At 45.3% G+C, this 16,208-nt stretch overlaps 1 protein-coding gene across 1 annotated transcript in view; it reads right to left on the bottom strand.

Moving 5' to 3' along the window:
* The window catches only part of sdc3 (syndecan 3), a 40,630-nt gene extending 26,880 nt beyond the window's left edge, over positions 1–13,750 (bottom strand). The window contains exon 1 of the mRNA XM_037094014.1: positions 13,262–13,750. Within this exon, the coding sequence (XP_036949909.1) occupies positions 13,262–13,315 (54 nt within the window). The 5' untranslated portion in view covers positions 13,316–13,750. The remainder of the gene's footprint in view (positions 1–13,261) is intronic.
* Between the last annotated feature and the right edge of the window lie 2,458 nt (positions 13,751–16,208).

Genomic DNA, 16,208 nt, shown 5'->3' with positions numbered 1-16,208 from the left:
CAACATTGCCAGATGGGGAGTTGTTCAACATTTTCGTTGATTTCTCAGTGAGTGATGGAAGGATCTTGATGATCTTGACTGTTGGGTCTTGGCGGAGATATGCGCTCTACTAAGTGCCAATCTATTTTTTGTCTTAGTTATCACCTTTGTACTAGGCTGGGTTTTTGAACTTCAGTACTGTCTTGGTATGGACTCAAAGTTTTAATCAAATGCCTGGTTCGACTCATAGTATTCTTCGCTTATTCTTTCATCAGATTATTTGCTAATTTCATCTATGATTAGGCTGATTTTAGACACGACCAACAGAACATGTGTGGCAATCATTTAGTAAAAAGGCCTAACATATGTGGCTGTATCTTATATAATCTTAACACCAAAATGAGTGCATGTATGTAGGTCTTTTACATGGATAAGCCAGAAAAAAACTGATTCTACCCTCTTCTTCAAAAACTGATTTCCAATTGCCAAGAGAATATTTTTTTTCCCCCTGATGTGTCACGACCGACATCATGAAAGCACAGGGACAGAGAGCTTCCGTCTCTCTTTGAGACTCAAGGCCGAGTGAATGATGATGAATGATTCAAGTGCTGCTTGAATGGAGATGATGGAAGAGTATTTACACACCAACACCCAGACCTTCATCTTGGCATCACTCTAGTAAAAAAAAAAAAAGGGGGGGGGACTTAGCGCATCCGCCCGGGTGTCATGTTTCCATCACTGCCAGTCAGAGCTGAAGCCAATAAATACCCATCGCTACAGCATGAGTCCCATTGAAGACAAAAGCCTGATGTTAGTGGGTGTTACTGGGCTTTCTATCCAGCGTAAACTGGGTATTATGTTCTGTTTTCTCTGTGTAGCCTTTGTCTGTAAATTGAGCAGCTTTCGGTTTGACAGCTTTTGTACATCCGTAGACGTTGAACAGGAATCGGAGAAATAATGGTCATCCTTTTTCAACACTTGACAAAAGTCAATGGATTTTGATAGACAATGAAAGTCAGTCAGTTGCAGCCCAAAAAAGGATTTTGTAAGGGAATTTGTATCTCTAGTTTGGTATCTGCGCTAACAGTCGGGTATTGTATGAAGCCCAACTCACCACCAATGAGAATCAAAGCAAATGAAAGATCTGCAGCAAATGAGTGATGAACAGAAAATGAATCAGCAACTATCTTGAAAATCAGTGAAGTGCTATGAATAACTTTTTTTTCAAGCAAGAACGACACACACTTGATGCTTCCAGCTTCTCAAATGTGAGAATCTGCTGCTTTTCCAAGTCTCAACATCATTATAACCTCAAGATTCTCCGAACAAAACAAATTAATTAAACAAGTGATTTAATGACCTTTGGCTCTAGGAAACTGTGATCATTGGCATGACTTTGTTTTTCTTGTGTTTTGTACAAGAGACGAAGAAGAAAAAGAAAAGTTTAATCCATTATGAAAATAACTATTCCATTCCTGCCGTAAAAGTTATCTATAACCCAGCTAAAAACAACTATATTTTAAAACATCAAAAAAGGAAGCAATGTCAAAACTAGATGTGCCTGTCCTCTGTCCGCACCTCCACCTCCTCCTCCTCCTCCTCCTCCTCCTCCTCCTCCTCAATCTGCTGTGTCTAATGTTTCAGTGTTGTGTGACCTATCTGTCAATCTGTCATGTGTATCTGCTTCAGTCATATTGTGTCCTGTCAGACAAACGACCCACTCAGTCCAACACAGGAGTCAATTATCATGTCACACATATGGCTTAATAAACAATACTCTTGAGGACAAACAAACACATGCACACACACAAGCACACACACACATGCACAGACACACTCTCAGTGTCAGTCAGCCTTTCAGACCTGGGCCTCTGCTGGCTAAGATTAGGGCTAATCCACAACTGTTGGAATGAAAGATTAAGAATGAATCACCTGCTGCCGCAAACACTCGTGTGTGTGCGTGCGTGTGTGTGTTTGATCGTGTGTGTGTGTGCATGCGAGTGGAGGCGTTTAGAGAAGGGCCTCATGGGAAGGGGAGAACCTGCTGCAACCACCAAGCAATATTACAAAATCCCTACACTCCCATCCGCACACACTTTTTTTCAGTGTTACACACACACACGCACACACACACACACATACGCACATCTCATTAGCTTCAGTGGCTCATTCGAACTGCAAATGCCTTTGAAAGAGCCCTTTAAAGAACCGCAGTTCAAAGGTTTACTTGAGAGAGTCCACACACACACACACACACACACCAAGTTTCAATGTCAGTATTTAATTGGATCGATGTTTTTCCCTCACGGCTTGCCGATAATTGAGGGGACATGAGTAGCATGTGGGAAGCCTTTTGTTACTAAGTTCCTGTTTATTAAGACAGGCAGAATAAACGAGGAGCTCTGCAGCGACAGAGGAGGACGAAGAGGAGGAGGAAAGGGAGCTGGTGGGTGGAGGGTGTAGAGATGGATGGATGGAGAGAGGAAAAACGTTGCAGCAATGAGCTCCTGACCTCGTTCACTCCTCTGTCGGGACGCTGGGCTAAATAATTCAAACGCGCACATACACAGTCACATGCCTCACGCACACAGCGCTCCTCCGCTCTCGTTCGCACAGGCGGCCACCCTGTGCTTCCTCCATCGCCTCCTCTGCCTCCCCTGTTTCACATGTAAACACACACGCGCGTGTAAAAACACACACGTATATTAAAAAAAAAAAAAAGCCCTTTGTGCAGCACTCAGGAAAATCCCCTCTGGTTTGAAGCTTGAAGGCCGGATCTATAAATACTCACTTCCTGTGTCCTTCCTGTAACCAATTGAGCAACCTCTGACCAATTAAGCACACAAACACATCAGCAAGCAAACAAGTGGATCTCTGTCTCGGTGTGAATTTTAATCAAATCATCATGAGGAGCCCCTCAGATAAGACAAAGTCACCATTAGAACTAAAACTGTAACTAATTCTCCGCCAGGCCTGATGGAAAACAGTCATCGGGGATGAAAATCTGTAAATCAAACCTGACAAAATCTCTTTGTTATCAGAGGAGGAGATGACACGAAGGTCATTCGAAAATAGAAACTGTGACGCCGGCGGATCAAAGACGAGACGAATCGGGCGACAAGCCATTTATACATCCAATCGTGTGTATGCACGCGTCTGGGAAAATACAGGGAATCGTTGAATGTTTCTCCTTCAAGTACTGACCTGAGTCTCTCGCAGTGAAAAACCACCTGCACCCGATGTGCCATGACACACGAGAGCCATTCGTTATAAAGAAAAGTACTTTCACAGATTACTGTGTCGCCGCACAGCAAATTCTCACTCATATAAAATGTCTTCTGTTAAGTTTCGGCCCGACGTTGTTCCCGTTTAACTTGATCTTTACCTCCTCCTGCAGAGCCTCGGAAACAATCCCCCGGGACAACGCACTCGCTATTTTCCACTGTGTCTTCATTTACCAGCACTCTCCAACACTATTAAGTGCAAACAAACTTACCGGGCTGTGAGTGGCCAAAGAGGCCATTTTCAAAGATGGGGCTCCCAGAGGAACGGTGATAGCAATTTTCAGCCGGAGGCATTCAAAAAAAACGTCTCAGCCAATGACATGCGGCCGAGGAAACAAGCTCCAGGGCAAAGAGCACCAAAGCAGAGAAGATTCGGTGTCATTATTGGCCTACCGGAGCGAAATCTACAACCTTGTTCCGAGGCGTTACCATTTATTTTGCTCGACATCATAGAACAGCACAGTTGATCATACACAATATTATTTTATGGCCAAAATCGATACCTGTCAAGCGTCCACGGCTGATTGTTAAGTCTACAAAATGTGAAAAACAAAACGTGAAAAATAGCCATCACATTTTCCCAGAGCCCAGACTACCAACAGCCCCAAAACTCGGTTAACAAAGATATAAATCAGAGAAGCGCTGTAAATCTTCAACCATGAAAGGAGGCTGGAAGCTGAGACTGTTTTTAGCCATTTTACGTTCCATTAGTCAAGAGAGCGATGACATGACAGAGATGGCGAATGACATACAAAAAAGGTCAAAATCCTACGACAATCTAGGGCTGCAACTAATGATTAACATCATCCCTCTCATTTGATTGTTTCGTCCATTACATGGCAAAAAATGGTTTTAAAAAAAAAGGATCCATCACATTTTTAAATGTCTCTTCAGTCCACAGCCAGAGACATACAGTTAGAAATCATAGAAGACTAAGAAAACCAGCAAACATGGCTGCAGGACATTGGAAAGCCCCGACATTATGAATGGAATTTTCACGAGATACCTTGAATAGCTCCGTTTGGAAATCACTTTAGAATGATTGGGTTTGAATTTGTGGGGGAAGGAATTTATCAAACAACAAAAGAAGGCCTTGTTCAAGATTGGTTGTGATTGGCGGAGCCTGCATGTCACTCACGAGGAACAAACGCCCACGTAGCCAAGAACAATCAAGCTGGACAAAATTAGAGAAACTTCTCTCAGTTAGGTTAGTTAAGAAGCACAGAGGTTTGTTTTTGTATCAAGCAGCGAAAAAGCTGGGGCAGGACATGGTTGAGTTATATTACCTCACCTGACATTGCAACTATTGCACTTCTGTGCACATGTCAATGCTGAAACGACATTTTGCAGCCTTATGGGTAAACATTCATGTTGTTTCCAAGTAGGAACCAGAGAATGGTTCTCTCAGAAAACTTGAAAACCATTACTTTTCTGTCAATCGAACAGCTGCAGCTCTGAAACAATCCCATCATCCATGACCAGGTATTAACAGATCCATCTCCGCGACTCGGACCAGCTATCATAAGACTGACATAACTGCGAAAACTGTCTGCTGATTTGATACGGTTGAAAAGCACCAATCCCGTTTCGTCAGTAGACTCGGTTTCAACGGGAGTACGAAGTGAAATGTGAAAACTGAAAGTTGCTGACTAAATTACCAACAGACAAACAGAAAGGCCAACAGATGGAGTGGGACATGGAGGGAGACAGTGCTGGAGGTCAGATGGAGGCCAGGGTCTGGTCGGGAGTGTGAAGGCCGCCTTATCACTGGCTTTAGGCCGCGCTTATCAGCCAGCCTGCCAGGAAATACGCATTCCGGTGGTCCCATTGGACCGCATTGGGTTTCAGGTCTGCATGACCCCACCCATCCGGCCCTTCGTTAACCTAATTACCCCGATTGTTACGGATGCACATGTGGAAGGAGAGTAAAGAGATATATGAATAATAGGAGTGAAAATGATAATCTCATTTTAACAATGTTAATGTTGCTGATGGAGGAGATCTGTGGCACACACACACACACACAAAGGTTTGTTGGTGGGAAGGAGGCGCCCTGTCTCTGAGGTTGTCATTTATAGCAAGGCTCTAACATCCCAGAATGCTTTGTGGTTTGGGGAGCCACCACTGCGTATATGCTCTCTAATTTAGAGTCCTGTAATAGCACAAACACACACAAAGCACGCACAAAGCACGCACAAGCACACGGACGCACACGTGCACACACTCTAGTGTAAAGGTGAAACACGACTGCTGTCCCTCTCTGTTTTTTAATTTATAGTAGTGGGACAGATGGAGAGGAGAGGAGGAGGAGGAGCAGAGGAGAGGAGAGGAGAAGAGAGGAGGAGGAGAGGAGAGGAGAGGAGAGGAGAAGGAGAGGAGAGGGGGAGGAGAGGAGGAGAGGAGGAGGAGAGGAGAGGAGGAGGAGAGGAGAAGAGAGGAGAGGAGAAGAGAGGAGAGGAGAAATTAGGCTGTGGGAGTCGTGTAAAGGGACTCAGACAGAGGAGTATAACAAGGAAAACAGAGAATTTGATATAAAAACTGTGAATGAGAGACGCTCCAGAGGTGACACCAAGAGGGAAAAAAAGAGGGAGCGGAGTGAAAGAGAGCAGAAAGAGGGGATGGAGAGAGGGGCGATAAAGCTGTGACAGCAGCAGCCATGCTGGTTGTCATGGCGACGGCCGCGGAGAGCAGGTAGAGTGCGGTCTCCTGGGAATGAGCAGTGCACGCCTCCCTCCCCCACCCTCTCTCTCTCTCTCTATCCCTCTATCCCTCTCAACATCCCTCCATCTCCACCTCCACCTCCATCCGTCTGGCCTGGCTCCATCCCCTCTCTGCCGTCCACATCATCCGAACATCCCCCCTCTCTTTCGCCTCCCACCATTTCTTTTGCGTCCTCCCCTCGGTTTCTGGGCTCTACCCGCTTCTTTTTTTATCCCCCTCCGATCGCTCAGCTCTCTATCAGTTTCCCTTCTTTTTTCTCTTGCTTTCGTCTTCCCTCCGTTATCTCGCCATTACCTTACCTCTTTTTCCATCCTCACCTCTCTCTATTTTATTCCCTCCACTCTCTCCCTCTCTCTCATTATCCTGTGGTCTGCTGTACACCTCCCTTTTTTCCACTCCTCTCCTCTCCCTCCCTCCTCTTCTCTCTATATTCATCTAACCCCCCTCTCCAGAGAATATGTATGTATGTCTGCGCAGCGCTGCCCAATTACTGCAAGGGAGACTGTGTGTGTGTGTGTGTGTGTGTGTGTGTGTTTTGTAGCTGCACGGGCTGTGTTTCTAGCCTGTTTTGACCTACCTAAAACACCTCCAGCATTCTTCGTCTCCCTCTGACTCACTGAATCAACAAAACTGCTGCACACCACCTCGACTATTCACGAGTACTGCAACTGTGTGTGTGTGTGTGTGTGCATGTGTTATCAGGGCCTTAATGTTAATGTTCATCGGTGCATACATGTGAGCAAGCGTGTCGACACTTGCGTGTGTCGCTGGTCGTGACGAGCAGAGCCAAAGTTTCCAGCCAGGTGAATTCGGCGTTCTTTCTAATTCGTGGGATGAGTTGAACACATTCCACAAGGGGGGTTTAGTGTTGCACAATGTTATGGAGCCAAATGATTGAAGAAAACAGGTACTTTCTAAACTGTGACTGGCAGCGTGAACAGATTCACACACTCGACTAGAAAGTACGACAATATGGTGCCTCAGTCTGGGTGTCAGTAAATAGAGAGTTTGTGTTATAAATGCACCTTTCCAGCAGCTGAGGAAGTATAGAAGGGCTGCAGCTGAAGACTCTTTTTTATTCTCGATGAACTCTGCATGCGACTTTCACAATTTCCTTGATAAATCATTTGTCTGCTTATGTCAAAAAGTGTGAAAAATGTTCAGCACAAATTCCCAGAGCACAAAGTGACGCCTTTAAACTGCTTCTTGGAATAAACAGTCAAAAACCCAAACACTTTTCGACAAAGAAAATAAGCAAATCCCTACATATAACAAGCTGGAACCAGCCGGTGCTTGATAAATTACTGAGACGATTAACTGAAAAGAAACAATAAATGACCTGCCCAATATTGGGAAACTGACATCATCAGCTGGATATCCATTAAAGTGAAATTGTAGCTGATTAAAGAAGCCGACAATATTCATAAGAATATTTATCGCAGCTCTGAAGTATTGAGACGGGGATCCAGACTAACACTGGTTGCACGGGTGCGCCTAACGTTTTCATTTAGGGGCACCAGGAAATCATTTGGGTGCACCTAAAAATACAATTGAATGTCATTTCTTAACACATTATCTAAATGATGTAAATGTGTTTTTCTCTTCATTTAAATCCCATTACCTCAGTAATTAAGCATTAAATGTATTTAATAACTACATATTAGGTGCACCAGTGTGACCAATGAAAATATTTAGTTGCACTTGAAAGCGTCATGCTGGAGCCCAGTCAGATCCTTTAAAAGTAGCAATACCGCAATGTAGAACGCACATTTTTCCAAGCAAAACACTTGCATTTAAAATCCTCAAGGAGTCTTTAGTGTTATCAATGAAATGCGCTTAAAGTATCAAAAGTAAAAATTGCCCCTGAGACTGGGCCTTTTAATGACCTGGATAAATCGGAGGTGAGACGTGTAATGAGCGAGGTAAGAAGAAGAACACAGATATTTGTATTAAGCTTTGAGGGCACTCTCTAATCTTTGCCTTTCTGTGAAATATTGGATCCCTCCTTAGGCGCCAAACAATTAAGTGAAATGTAAACCCTTCCAGCTGGTGGTTGCCCACCCAAGGGACTTTACATTACTGTATATACTCAGGGGGCACCGTCATGTTGTGCCTGATGGGTAGTAACTCATATATGATACTGAAGCGCTGGAGAAATTAGCGCTGGAGAAATTAGCTCTCAGGCTTCAGGATCTTTTGAAACAATGTGAGCCATAAAAGCATGGATTAATTCCTTGGATTCGAAATAATTTACAGTGCTTCATTTCTAAAAAAATAATTTGCCCTGAGGTTTGCCTCTCAGGCTACCTGCAGGCTGCCTCGCCAATCTGATTGTTGGAGGTTGTTCAGAGCCTGACAGGATGAGATGAGGACACAAGACTGAAAAACTACTCATCACAATTCATTATGTTTTATTTGCTAGATTGACATATCTAATTATATCGGGAAATATCAGCTTTTAACCACGTGGCACAAGTTTATTAGCAGGAACAATTTAGAAAATTGCAGAGAAGAAATTGAATGTGACAGCTAAAGTATTAATACGAGGTTTAGCATGAGAGGTTAAAGGTATAATTTGTAAAATATCGCCAGATTTTAAAAGAAGCTCCAAGACATATCAGAAGAGAAACCAACATCTGCTGCTCTCTACTAGTTACCCTTGGCTGTAGCTAGCAAATTTGGCCCATGGCTGTGGGACTCACCACGGTGACGGAGCTGGACTTTGCAATCAGAAAGTGAACACAGTATGGAGGTGATTTACAGTGGCTCTAACCAAGTCTATGACTTCAAGACGTCAAGAACAAACAGGTTGTCTGACATCAGCAGCGGGTGAAAATGGCATATAGAGTTGGAATATTGTTAAATGTCAGTCAGTGAATTGAGGATTTATTCCGCCAAACTGGAGGTGACAGTGAAATGACAAACAGAGACTGTGTTGATGAGTTTCATTTCATTCATGTTGAGGTTGAATGAAGTGTGTTTTGCGATGAGTTAATGAGGCAATTATGTTTGTCTTGAGAGAAACTTGAATTCAGAGGGTGTATTGTTCAATTCACTGTTTTGGAAGCAAAATAGATGAGTATTTCTTTTCATAACATTGTGTACGTTAATTTTGTTCATTTATTACACTTATTGCTGGCATAGATCTCTGAAACTACTGGGAACTATTAGACTATCACCAAAGGGGTGTTACAAGACAGCACTGCCCAGGGCTAGCTGGTTAGCACGCTAACTTCAGTGGACATCTCAGCAACGACACAGACATCTTTGACATAACATCAAAACTCTTGTTTCTTCACACTCTACTGATAATCTTTGTTATTTTCTTAATGTTCTGAACTGAAATTTGGGCCATATCCTACAAATTGCTCCTTTAAATTTCCCACAGATTGCTGTAAAGTATTTTTTGAGCTCTCTTGGGGCCGATAAGATAATGACGCCACGCGTATTATCCACATTATTAAAGTTTAGTGAGCTGATAGTTTTCTATTCAGGGCAGGGCTTTAACTTGGTTTTCAGCTGCTTATTCCGAGATTCCATTGTTCTCTCAGCACAGCCAGAAATAGCAGGTATTATGGCCGCAGGTTTGTCCGTCTCCACAAGCCGTTATCAGTCTACCAGCAAATGGGAAATTCCGTTCCTTCAGACTTGAATCAAACACTGAAACTTTCTCCACAAGCAAGGAAAAACTAATTTCAGTCAAATGCGCCACATCTGCCAAGCCGGTCCTCCCCATGTGATAAGAAATTGCTTTCAGATATGAGTGAGCAGCATGTGTACACATCCAACACACACACACACACAAATAGCCAGAGAGTGGGAGAGGAGGAGATGGGGTGAGGAGAGGGGGAGATAGATGTTTTTCTCACTGAAGGCCGTCATTATTCTGTCGCTCCATCATTGCTCACCTCCAGACGTCGGCCATCTGAATACAACTCCGGATATGAACCGTGATCCTTTTCATTTCCTCTATGCACTGCAAGGTGACCCCCGTACCCTCACCCATCCTTTCACACACACACCTGAAATGCCTCCTCCACACCAGGAGTGTTTGCTACCTGCCGGCTTGTGTGTGCGTGTGTGTGAGGGGACTTTGTCCTCCAGGAGAGCGAGAAGGACCCACTTCCTGTGTCAAATTGCCTCTCACATTCCACACTCTCCCTCGATCCGCCTCGCTCGGGCTATTTTTTCCTCTTTCTTGCTCCTTCTCTCTTTCTTCTTCTCTCTATGGGGGGCTTTGTCAGCTATCGGAGGCACAAAACACTGATTCATTCCATGAGTTAAACATGATCCTCAAGAACACGACGCTTTTCCGCCACACACACACACACACATGCGCTCTCTCTCTCTCTCTCACACACACACACACACAGTTTTCAAGGAGCGAGGGCTGGCGAGAACAAGTATTTGGCAGTGGAGCTTCACTATTTTTGAGCCCACACACAGACAGATGGACAGTGAGCGCTCTCACGGAGGCAGACGGAAGCACACACAAACTTGCTATCCGTGGGACACAACAGATGTCTGTGGGAAAATCGGTCTCCCATGTAAAATATAGTCACCAGGATATGATGTCACAACACAGAGACAGGACGCCAGGGATCACACGCACAAGAGTCAGCTGGTTTCAAGCCAAGGGGCATTTAAGGAAAGATCTTGTCAGCATGTCACTGTGGATCATGTGTGTGTGTGTATGTGTGTGTGCATGCGTGTGCGTGTGAGTTCAAGGCCTGGGCTACTTGAGGTGAGCCTTCCAATTATTGTACTGTTGATGTGTGCCAGTGTTTCCTATTCCTCGCTGACCGACTGGATCCATCTGTGTGCTCTTAACGCAGTGGATATTTAAGTGTGTGTGTGTGTCTGTGTGTGTGTGTGTGTGTGTGTGTGTGTGTGTGTGTGTGCGTGAGTGTGCACGTGTATATATATATATGTGTCACACCTGTCTCCATCTGCACGCTTTAAGACAGATTAGGTCAGCCGGAGGCCAAGGATCTTTGGCAAAGACTGCAACCGACTGACCTAGTAATAATCACTCTGTGTGTCTGTGTGTGTGGCTGTGTGTGTGTGTGTGTGTGTGTGTGTGTGTGTGTGTGTGCCTTGTTGAAAGCTGCTGTCAAAACCAGTGTAGCATCACAGGAGAGACCGCACAATGACACTCCGAGATGTTGACAATACAAATATTGCACCCGAGCGAGGAAATGGAGGAACGACCGAATTAGGCAAGACAGGGCAATCAAATGCCCAGGGGCTGCAGACCTCAAGGGGTGACAAAAACACTCAGGAAGAACTGCACGAGGATTGGTTTTAGCAATATAATTAATTGAAAGTTTGTCAGGGGAACACACACCACGGAAATGTATCATTAAGCCAAGTGGATTCTGCATTTTTATCTACTTTAAAGACCTTCAAGTTGTGTTCAATAAAACGATCACGAACGAACATGAATCAAAGCTTTTCATCTTACTTCATATGAATATTTGACTACGGTTGTTTTCACATTCGTCTGCAGTTAAAATAAAGTTTCTATCTCATATTTAAATCACATCTTTAAATATGGACGTATGACTCAAAAAAAAAAAACAAAAAAAAAACTCTCAACAAACATGTCCGGAGAGGCTCTTATCATTCTGGCAAAGGAGCATCGGTCGCACTGGACTTGACGGGAACTTCGAGCAACGCTTATGTATTTTTCTGCAGAAAGATCGTTGATTGTTGAGTCACTTTCCATCCATCAGTCCATCCGTCCATTACTGCAACCACTCATCCTTTGCGGGGCCGGCTGGGGAGTCGATCTCGGGCCCAGATTGAAAAATCAAAATCAAATACCAAATTGGGTCTTTGGCATTAGACCTGAGCCGTTAACCCAAAGTGTTCGAGGTAATGAAACTCAACATCGACTATCTTTCTGCAGAAGTACTGACAAAGTTACATTATGTGGCTTTAAAGGGGACATGGTGAATGCGGCGCAGTGGGTGGTGAGTGGAGCACATTTTGTGGGTAAAAATAAAGGTAAGATAAGACATCATTCAGTAGCATAAAGACTATTTCTAACTCACTATTGAGCCCCAATTACACACTGGGGGAGTTTCATGAGAATATTGTACAAAATGTATTCTTCTTAAATTTACATTCAAAGCTACATCTACATTTCTACTATTTTTACTTCCTGCTTCCTCAATGATTGAATGAGCTACCACCCTTCTCTACCTCCACCGCCTCCTCCTCCTCATGGGATAAATCTGGATTAATCGGTAACGGAAGGTGTGGGCTATGACGGTGGGGGGGGGGCGTGAAGATCGGTGTGGATGGTTCCGGAGAGGAGGCGTGTGTGAGGATAGAGAGAGAAGGAGAGAGAGGAGTGTGTGAGGAGAGAGAGAGAGAGATAGGTGGTGGGGCTCGCGTATTCCCAATCAGCTTCCCTCTCCGCGATTCCCGATGACATCATTCCATCCCAGCCTCCGTTCGTTCGCGCACCGCATCGCCGTTAACTTCCCCGTTACCCCACCCACTTTTCGCCACAAACACGCACACAAGCACAAGCACACCTCCGGTTATAACAGGAGGATGCCCCTGCTCGGATACAATGAGGCCACCGTTATCTGATAGAGAAGGGAGCGCGCACCTCACAGGCTGGAAATCGGACATCCAATCCCCCCCTAACACACACACACACACACACACACACACACACGTCCTACAGCGCGACTACCCGCTAATAAAGTCGTTAGAGCCGCAGTATGACTGGAGCCCCTCAAATTAACGGCAGGATGTGAGCTGGTGACACAGACACCACATACCGAGGCACCCGCACAATGACCCGTAATCAAGCCCAATTAGAGATTACCCGCTAATTACCGACACACGCGCGCGCGCACACACACGCACACCTCCTGTCTGACTTAGAGGGGACACAGGCCACAATAAACCCCGACGCTGAGACACAAAGGGTGGTGTGTGTGTGTGTGTGTGTGTGTGTGTGAGTGTGCGCCCGTGGGTGTGTGCGTAAAAGCGGGGGGGGTGGTGGTGGTGCACGGGAATCGCCAGCCCCCCTAGAGGGGAGTCACGGACGGCCAGTAAGGGCTGATAAGTAGGTCGAGTGCAGGATTTCCTACCGATCACCGGCATCAGCGTCTCGTTAATGATACACGCACGCACGCACACACACACACACACACACACACACACACACACACACACACACATACAAATGCCCCGGCTCCTGTGCGCACGAGAGCTCTGCCCGGTTATAACAAAGGGATCGTAGGCTCGTTGCTTACCGTGGCGGCGTGAGCAAGCAGCGCCGTGAGCGCCAGGAGCCAGGGCAGCTTCATGGTCGGGGTGCGCGGGCACAGCCTCCCGGTGCCGCCGCTGCCTTAACGGGGGTTCGGGGATGGTGGGGGGGAGAGAAGCCGCTGCTGCTGCCGCTGCTGCTGCTGCTGTCTCGCTGGTCTCGATAGTCTGTCCAACTTCACAGCGCGCCGCCCGTCCGCGCGACCATCCGTCCTTCTATTCGGGCTGTTTAATCCAAGGCTTCACGCGCTGCTGCTGGTGCTGCTGCTGGTGCTGCTGCGGGTCCAGGTCACCATAAACGACGAGATTACCGCGAGGCCTCTTCTCTCTCTGTTTCTCCCAGTTTGTGTGCTCCAAACCTCATAGATTTACTACCGGGAGACGCCAGACCTCTCTCTCTCTCTCTCTCTCTCTCTCTCTCTCTCTCTCTCTTTCTGTTTCAATACACTCACAGTCTCTCTCTCTCTCTCTCTCTCTCTCTCTCTCTCTCTCTCTCTCCCAATACACTCACGGTCTGTCTCGCTCTCTCTCTCGCTCGCTCTCTCCTCCCCCTCTCCGTTGAGGGCAGGATGTTCCGTATGGCGACGCTGCTTGGCCTGGGAGTCTGGCAGGAGGAGCTGTGTGTGTGTGTGTGGGGGGGGGGGGGGGGGTTGCTGTTGGTGGGGGACCTCCGCGAGCAAGGGCGAGGATGCCCCCTGCAGCTCGTTTAGGCACCCGCAGCCCGTTAAACACACACACACGCACACGCGCGTGCACGACGCGGGGCACACTGCGCACCGCGGGGCATTCGCCGGCTGCTCCCGGTTTGTGCCTTTTGTTTCCCGCTCAGGTGGTTCCGGTTGGCTGCACGCCCGTCGACACACACCTTCAACGGTCCTCTCCGGTGCTCCGCTGTGATTGGCTGAGTCACGGTCAGGACGTTTGTTTTAGGAACTAAAAAAAAAAAAAAAAAAAAAGTGCCCGATGAGCTCACACCTGTGCCTACGTCACAACAATTCATATTCATGCGATACTCGCGCCGTAGCCTACTTGTGTTGCCAAGCAACCGTGCAGTTTAGGCTAACTGCTTAAACCCACTAACTAGGGGAGGAAATGATGATTGTTTAAAGCCATGAGCTGCTATTAAGATACGTTAAACATACAGAAACCCAAACTGAAACCTGCTGACCACTTAAATTGACAGAGATGTTAGCTACCATAACAGCTAACACGCTAAAACTGCTCTTTAACTGAGCTTGAAATTGATTCTGGACCAAATACCAGGCCGCTTGGGGAGATATTCATTCATTGGCTGATTTTGTTATGCCTGAATAAACTCTTTATTTTCATGACAATGAACATTCTGACCTTAAAGGACAATACCATTTCATACTGTTTTACTTTGTTTATATTTTGCAGACCCTGCCAACTCTCTAGCTTCAAACAGTAATCTGGTGACATTTAAAGAGGAAATATGTCATTTTGGGAAAGGAACTCAGACCTAGAATTTTAATATTTACAATGTTACTGAGGTGATAAACAAATTCAGAATTTTTCTTCCATACCTGCATAAACAAGCTGGTCTCAGAGGAAAATGTCCCCATAACACAGAAGCTAGAAAGGTAAAAGCAAAAATGAAACAGCTTGAAATTATGTTGTCCCTCAGTTTGTTTATTAACTAATAAAAACAGAAATGAGTTGGGGGTTGTTTTTTTTAGGCATTTTAAAAATAAAATTCAGTCACTGAAGATCTTCCCCTTTTAATTAAAATTTCTTCCCTAACATGCCATGCACCTTTAACATCTGAGGTGGATGGAGTTGGTCCATTTTCAATAAACTCTCATGAAAGCCCTTGGGAAAAAAAAGCTTAATTGGACCCTACAACACACTTTTGTCAAATGTTTTCTGGTAATATTAAAGCAACAAGTAAAACAATACATTTAAAACCAAAGTTAACCTCCTAGGTGCCTCCACTGACACCACGTAATCTGGTTTTGTTATTTATCCTACATTTTGATATGCAGCACATGTGTAAGACATGTTAAAATGGAGGACCCACTTGAACTTTGCAATTATTAACAATACCATGGAGCAGCTGTGTGAAAGTAGGCAAACTCCCAAAGAGCCTTGACCCTCAGGCTCAGGGCAGCCTCCACTTCTACCCAGTTGGTAATCCATAAAGGAGCCCCAAGGTCCGACTACTGTAGCTCCCTGCAGCCTTAAGCTACAGCACTTTCCCTGTGGTTCAGAACCACTGCAGGTGCTGCACCCTCGCTTCTTCAGGCTTTATTTTTTTATCCGCTTTAAAAAGTCAACAAAGCCATGGGATTACTGCCACCAGCAACACACCCAACCTGACTTGTTTGTCTAAATAACATCCTGGCTGTTTCCGCTCAGGCCCTGCATGCTCCATACAAAAGCTAGACAGGTTTATTTTATCCTCATTTCTCCCTAAACAACACAGCTGAACGATCACAAGCAGGATGTTGTGTTAAGACACCTGCTCAGTATAGTCCGATGGTCCGCTCGAGGTCATTACTCATGACACAAGTACAATCAGAGACTTCACCTTTTGTGTGGGTTTTGTTTTCTCTCGTTTTGTCCTCACACAAAGACCTTTTACTTGTGCCTAGAGAGATAAATTTTTCGACTATTGCTTATCCAGTAGGCATCATGTAAATAATTAACTGGATGAATAGTCTTTGCATCAACAGACACTGTTATTTGTGTCCATGACTGAAACTGGCAGTCATCACTGTTGGCTGCCATTAGTTTAACCATGCCACGTTAAGATGCCAGTTGAAGAAACTAGAGTGAAAGGAGAAAGATGCCCCCATCTAACTGAATTACTCATATGGCTGAAATCGAAACCATGGCACAGATTCTGAAAAAGAAAAAGAAAAAAAAACCAAAACACCTCTATAAATCACTAATTATTTAAAAGAATCACCCATG

The sequence above is a fragment of the Acanthopagrus latus genome, chromosome 3 (assembly GCF_904848185.1).
Source record: "Acanthopagrus latus isolate v.2019 chromosome 3, fAcaLat1.1, whole genome shotgun sequence".
NCBI classification, from domain to species: Eukaryota; Metazoa; Chordata; class Actinopteri; order Spariformes; family Sparidae; genus Acanthopagrus; species Acanthopagrus latus.
Note: the sequence above shows the minus strand (reverse complement) of the source record. Positions and strands in the feature narration are given on the sequence as shown.